Genomic DNA, 7,695 nt, shown 5'->3' with positions numbered 1-7,695 from the left:
TTTGAATGACAAGAATAATAATCTTAATATGATTTCATATGTTTATCTCAGTATTTGTAATATACATTTTCTATGTCATTTCCTTATCTGTGCCACTAAAAATATGTAAATGATGGTACCCAACACCAACAAATACAACACACTATTTTACTTACTTTGCGTAGGCTTTTTCAATCAATGCAACCCAGAATTCACTCTGGTTATTGGATCTAGCAAATATCAACTGATCATATTTGATAGGCAATCTATCGTCAACTATGACGTCCACCCATTTACCAAAACGCCAGAATTTGAAATGAAACATTCCAATGTATTCATTGTCCTTCCATAGAAACTGATCAGCTGGGATAACCTGAAACGCAAAGTAAACCATAACATAACAATCACTTCAAAATTTCCGAACACGTGCTAAAATACTGAAATATACACACATTTATACAACAAATACATGTACATCCAAATTGTGACACTGAGGAATATATGCATGCATGCTTATGTTGTTGTACATGCATACATACATACATACATACATACATACATACATACATACATACATACATACATACATACATACATACATACATACATACATACATACATACATACATACATACACACACACACACATACATACATACATACATACACACACACACACACACACACACATACACAATCACACATACATACAGGATTAAACACACACATACACACGTACACACTCACACACATCCATTTATGATTAGCAAGGAATTTACAACCTGTTCCTGCTCTACACACACTGTGTATATAACATAATTACCTTCTGCATAAATCTCTTGTGTTGCGCAATTGATGCACATGATGATAAAAACCAACAATCTCCCAGAATACCTTGCACCACATCATCACGACTAACTCCATCTACAAGTAGTCTTGGGTCATCAGTTATCTCCTATTTGGAATACAATAAAATTTTGACAGACACATTTTCATTTAGTGAGAATTGTAATTTTTTGTTTTTGATTAAAGGATCTGTTCACATGTACATCAAAATGGTCACTAACATAATAGTTCACAATCACAAACAATTTTCAGTTCCCCTGGCATTTCATGTAAAGAGGCCATAAAACTGTTCTTATCAAACTATGAAATGTAATACAAGCCTCTGTACTTCCAACATGCTGTACCAAGTGTTATTAATCCAATTCAGTTGTTTACTTTCCCTGTTTGTAATAAGTTTCACTTGTCAACAGTCTGATGTCAGGAGTTGTAACAAAAGTTGTTGTTTTTTAGTTTTGTGTTGATATCAACTTACAAACATAAACTTGGGATGGCCTATGGTGTTTCACATCGTGTTTTCAAGTAGAAAAAAACCAGTAAAGTTGTTTTATTGATTAAAAATAAAAAAATAAACACTCATTTCTCATCCTTATTGCAACATTAACATTTTATCATACAAAGTAAAAAAAAATTGAATACCAGATATTCTAAAATTAAAAATCTCAAAATTGATTTTTATAAATCTTACCCCTGGTCTCTTCCACACTATTCCTTCTGTATGAAATTCACTGAAGAAAAGGGAAGACTCGTCAGCCGGGAATTCATTATCTTCAAATAAAACACCACTACTTATAACAGAATCTCGGATTGCTTTTATGTCCTGAAAAAGGGAGGAATATCACTGAATCATGAAATCATTGTGAATAAACAGTACGATATGTTCCGATCATAATACAGGAAAAAAATATCAAGTATGTCAAAATAGTTTGTCTCCCCAATCCTAGTACAAAAATAGGTAAACTTAAAAACATTTATTATACCACCGTTAGTTTTTGCGTGTTTCGTCTAAACACACAACAAAAATGACTTCTTTTATCAGATGTAGTACAGTCAGTGCGCCCTCTAAGCCAATTTGACACGCCACTGACGCACACAATTTCTAGTGACACACCAAAATTTGGTGTTCCCCTATCTCTTACTATGTGGCGATCGACTCACAAGCAATCCCAGTTTTTCTCATTTTGTCACTCACAACAACAAATTTTGGCTATCATAATAGAGGGCACACTGTTGTCAGTTAACTTTTCTTACAAAAAACTTATACTAATATCTGAGACTAAGTCCCTGAATTATGCTTTTATATAGGTTTACTTGTCAAATTTCCCTTCTACTCTTGGACCGTTATCAGTGATGTTAAAATTTTATAAAATGTAAAATTCACAATCATCTATAAATTTACAGCTATTTTATTATGCAACTGTTGAATATTTTTTCTTCTTCTGGTGTAATAAACTTAAATCACAGAAAGCAAACAAATAAACATTTTATAAACCTGACCTTCATATTTGACCCTAATGAAGGTCAATTGTTATCAATATTTTTCAACATCAACAGATTTATTAGTCATGAATGTTTTTTTTTCTCATAATTAATAAATGAACATTCTAATCTTGATAATAATATAGTTGGTCTACGTAGCTGACCTATGAGGACAAGTAGCTCCTGCCTACATTGAGAGCTATCATTTACACAGATCAGCAACGTAGACAGGTTGATCCAAGGAATCTATTTAAAAATGTTTTATCTTCATAATTTGTTCCTGATCAGCTGATAAGTGTACACACAGACAAGTAAGAAACAGATTGGCAATGGGTATTGTTCTGAGGTGTTAGTAGGGGAATTACAAGCTCGACTTGTCTCTGCAAGGGTGTCCTTTGTTTCAAATGGCATCAAACAGCACACTTGAATACTTTACAATGCCAGATTCTATATATTTTTTTTGTTCTTTAGGTTCCTCTTTCTCTTGAAATGACGTAATTACTCTCATTACCTTTCACATTTTATTGATACAGTGATCTGACCTTAAAGTTTGCGCACAGCATAAATATTTTAAGTGAAAAATCAATTTTCAAGATTAGAATTAAGTATCGTCTAATGTTTCTGTAATTCAAATTGAAGGTGGAGGTAATTAATGGTGTCACTATAAGGGTCAAACCTTGAGTTTTGATGTTTTATATGAATGATTGTTTGTACATAATGAATTTCTTATTCCCAGCGAACATTGTATTGTGAAAGCTATCTGTAGATCCCTTTGTATAACGCGTACAATGTATTCTGAAGTACCTGTTGTATGTCACTGTGTATAACATTGGCACTGCCATAATACACCCATGGTAACACATTATCAGTATGTGAAAGTGTAGTCATACTTGCAGACGGAGTGATTACTGCGGTTGATTCTGAGTGTTGTCACGTTAGTCTTCATTCACGCACTGTAACAATATTTTGGAATTGCAGTAGTGAAGAAACAACATCAGAATCGAGTTCGTATCACTACGCACGTACCGTACCTTCTGCAAGCGCTACAAAGTGAAAGTGTCAACACTTTTCAATCACAACTTATGCTATTAAAATGGCAACCTCATTTCTCAAAGATCTCGGTCTAAGTCGTTCTCTACATACGAACCATTTCATACAAACCCCTGTCATTTGACTTAAACAGTACATGCAACAAGTTGATCAAATATCGCACCCATCAAGATTGATCACTATAAACGTACCGATGCCACTCCAAGATTCAATGCTTCGTCGTCGTTTGGTGTACTGCCTACTACATCTACGGGTTGTTCACGTCCAGGTTCGACTTCGTCGCTGCGCCATGTTTCGCTGGTGTCTTTATCATTGATGGACCCGTTCGTTGAGCTCGGACCACAGCCCATGATTGCAACGTTAACGATGGGTTACCGGTTATGTTGTATACCTTACTACTAACAGCATAACAATGTAAAGCGACGTGCATGGCAGCATGCCATAATAGGCACGACTATTCAATGCACGTATTGTTAGTGGCTGGTAGCTAGGTGACACTTATTGATCGGCCTGGGTCGGACAAGGTCACCAGTAGAAGGTCGGTTCTTATAGGCTAGAATAGGATTTATAAAGCGGAATCGTCAAAATTACAATTCACATTTCATCATGCACAGGGTCAGGGACCAATTTGTGGGCTATGAATAATACGTACGAGCGAAAAGTCTGACTTAAATCAGGATGTCGGACTCTACTGTGGCTGTTTGTCAATGGTGATAAATCCCGCCCTCTACGAAAGAAACACATCACTGTAAAAACGAAGACTATCAAAAAGTTGCACTTGTCGGTGAGGGGGTAACAGATAAAAAGGATCACCAAAAATAGCGACATGTATTGCATGCTGTTTAAAAAGACAGAAAAGACAAAAGTACAAATACTATATGAATTATGAATAACCTAGTATTAAAGTGGCAATGTCTTCAAAATTGTTCTTTTTTTTGGGGTGCAATACTTTGAGTTACAAACAAGACTTGGGCTATGTTGTTTCACATTGTTTTCAATGTAGAAGAAAAGAGTAAAGTTGTTTCATTCTTAAAAATCCAAAAATAAATACCCATTTGCCATCCATATGGCCACCTTACAGAAAAGTAGGGGAAACAAATCTTGCCCAAATCAACAGGACTTTGAATCCAGACATATCTATCATGAGTTAGAAATAAAACCATGCATAGGGCTGGGCCTTCTACAATAAATACAATTTTAAAACTTTTGATCAAGTTGTTCATACACTGACATTCACTCATGCACACACACACACACACACACACTTTACCATACCAGTAGCACTTCTGAATTTGTCCATAAATGCCACTAGAAAATTTCATGAACTTTAGTTTCTGGAGTCATGTTATAGTTTGTACATCACCTACATTACAAGTGATGTCAGAGAAGCATCAAGTTGAAGTTGTCCCTCATTTGGGGATTTTTACTGTGGGCCATATTGCATCATGGGAGTAATCAGAAATGTTTATGCAATAGGTGAACAATGAATATTCATGACCCCTAAGTGCCTATTACCTTCAGTGAAATGTCTTGCACAAAAAATTTGAGTTGACAACTGCTTTCCTGCACCAGCTATACTGGGGTGGGGGTGGGGGTGGGGGTGGGGGTTACATGATGTTGAAATCTAAGCCTGGCATACACAAACTCGACAACAGATACTAGTATAGTATGCATGTACATGCAGGTGTGTATGTTGATAATAGCAGTGGTGGTGGTGGTGGGGGCTGTAAGGGGGGGGGGGGTGAGGAGACAACAATACAACAAAGACACACTCTAAATTTATTGATCACAGATTTTAATAATAATGAATTTTATAAATGGTTTACAAAGCATTCAATGGCATAATGCAACGAGTCTCTCCTAAACATAAATCATATATATCATATCAAATCATGTCATATCATATATGATATATTGATATATGATATGATATGATTTGATATGATACAAGTTTAGGAGAGACTCATTGCATCACATCACATCATATATCATATCATATATCATATCATATCATATCATATATCATATCATATCATATCATATCATATATCATATCATATCATATCATATCATATCTCCATATGAAAAACAAACTACATCTACATTCTGGTGATGGCAGTTCCTTATTGTTCAACTTCATTTTTTAAAACTAATTTGAAATTCTAACACTCTTCTTAACAATTATTTGTGATACATGTACATGAAGAAAAAACCAGATCACAATTGTAAAAAGAGAACTCTCAAAAAACTATTTTTTCTGTCAAAATTTAAGGCAAACATTGCAATACTTTTTCTTAAAATAGTATTGTCCTACGAAAGTAAGTGACCTTTGACCTGTTCACTGGCAGAATAACGTCTGAATGGATAAGTGATACAAGGTAAATGTTTTTTACAATAATTTTTCGGTGATCAAAAAAAAAAATTCAGGATGGCTAGTTAGATCATTACATATATCTCAACTCCTAACTAATTTGTCAAAGATTGTATAATCATTGTGATATGGCAGGAAACATCCCAGCATAAGTAAAATAAATAAAATGAACTTGACAACAGATGATATGGCAGACATTTTTTTTTGTCTGAAACAACCTACTCTCCTTATTTCGACTTCTGTATAAATGGACACGTGATTAACAACAAAACTGTGACGTAGTGCCTCATTGGTTTCCAAAAAAACTTCAACATATCAATATATACATCAGCAGCTGGACAAGTGTAAAATCTACTAACTTGCCTCGTCTTGTGGGCAGACTAATCTAACTACAACATCAGTCACGTGTCAACAAAAGTCTCTCAAATATTCTCACCTTACTCACATTCTGTTAGCATCAAATCTGTTGTCTTCTAAGTAAAACTTTGAACAAAAAACTATCAAAAGTAACACACACACACACACACACTCTCTCTCTCTCTCACACACACACACACACACACACACATACACAGCAATATGCAAAACACTGGATACACTCACTGTATCTTACAGGACTCTAGTATGTACACTTGTTTACTGCCACTCCAGTCTCCAATTTTAACTTATCAAAAATCTTCTGCTATAGATTTTATATCTATCTAAATGAAAAAATAATAAATATGGAATTTGGTGGCCAAAAAGCGAGGGTGAGTAGTCTCATGGTTGGTAAACTGAAACATATAACCAATACAAGATAACTTTCCAGTCCAATTTGTCACAAGTGTAAAATTAAAACATTCATTTAAATGTTACCCATTTCATGCCTTGTACTCCAACAACTGTACTCATATCTCTAGCCTTTTGGCTTACTATTTGCATCATTAAATAATTATTAAGGGTTCCAACAGCAATATTGTCTGTCCTCGAACTATTTTCTTCTTGTCTTATTTTGTTGTATATGTTAGCAAACCTCTTAACAGTTTCTGTGATTGGCTACCATTGACAATTCCGTGACCCAAGTGGGTGCCTCGATATGTTTACTGGTTTTACTGATGACCACACCAATATCAGTCGATTGTGACTCTCAAACACTGCCTAAATTGTGGCCACTCGTTTTCACTTCTTGAGCTGTGTCAACATTTTGATATCAAAGTACTTTTCAACCACTTCCATGTCAATTTCAGTGCTAGAGGCAGCCATGTTGGAAAAAAAACAGTTGACATGGATAGTATAAAAGGAACTCAATGATTGGTCAATTTGTTACTGGATAATGACAAATTGTAATGTTTGAGGGCGTGCTAACACATACAACCATCACATAAAACAGTTCAGGGCCTAGGGGATGATGGGCAGATTGCAGTCAGAGTCCCTTGGTTATTCAAGCTGCATAATTTCATGTATGTGTTGTGTTTTGGAGGACAACTTTACAGCATCATGGTTCAGTTGAGCAAATACATGAAATACAGAGTAGTGTAAATTTCTTTTACAAATAATTCAGTGACTTTTAAGTTTTTAGTGAAACCCCCCTTTTCTAAAACATTGTTGCTGTGCAATGCTATTTTTTTTTGTTTAAAAAAGTGTTATGTTGTTGTCAAACTAACTCCTATTCTAAACATATAGGGATAAAGGAGTAATATTTCTTGACAAATATGGTTGAAAAGTGATGAACTTCTATCAAGAGATTATGAAATTAATACACGGACGATACACATTTCATCGTGTTTTCATGTCATTGAACTCTAACCTACGACCTATGACCTCTACATATCCTCTATCTCAAGGTTAATAGAAATACTGTAATCTCTATATATCCAGTGGTGTGACTTTTAAAGCGCATTGTAAAATACAAAATTTTTCACTTACACCCACTTATTTCTTCAAGTTTTATGAAAAAAAAGTGTACATTTGTGGTGTCTAGTAATCTATCAAGT

General features: G+C 34.7%; 1 protein-coding gene across 1 annotated transcript in view; it reads right to left on the bottom strand.

Annotated features, from left to right (window-relative positions):
- LOC144449517 (calpain-B-like) overlaps positions 1 to 3,712 on the bottom strand; it is a 9,145-nt gene extending 5,433 nt beyond the window's left edge. The window contains exons 1-4 of the mRNA XM_078140062.1: positions 3,543 to 3,712; positions 1,511 to 1,642; positions 803 to 934; positions 156 to 352 (exon numbers count right to left, since the gene is read on the bottom strand). Of these exons, the coding sequence (XP_077996188.1) occupies positions 156 to 352; positions 803 to 934; positions 1,511 to 1,642; positions 3,543 to 3,701 (620 nt within the window). The 5' untranslated portion in view covers positions 3,702 to 3,712. The remainder of the gene's footprint in view (positions 1 to 155; positions 353 to 802; positions 935 to 1,510; positions 1,643 to 3,542) is intronic.
- Between the last annotated feature and the right edge of the window lie 3,983 nt (positions 3,713 to 7,695).

Source organism: Glandiceps talaboti, chromosome 18 (genome assembly GCF_964340395.1).
Source record: "Glandiceps talaboti chromosome 18, keGlaTala1.1, whole genome shotgun sequence".
NCBI lineage: Eukaryota > Metazoa > Hemichordata > Enteropneusta > Spengelidae > Glandiceps > Glandiceps talaboti.
Note: the sequence above shows the minus strand (reverse complement) of the source record. Positions and strands in the feature narration are given on the sequence as shown.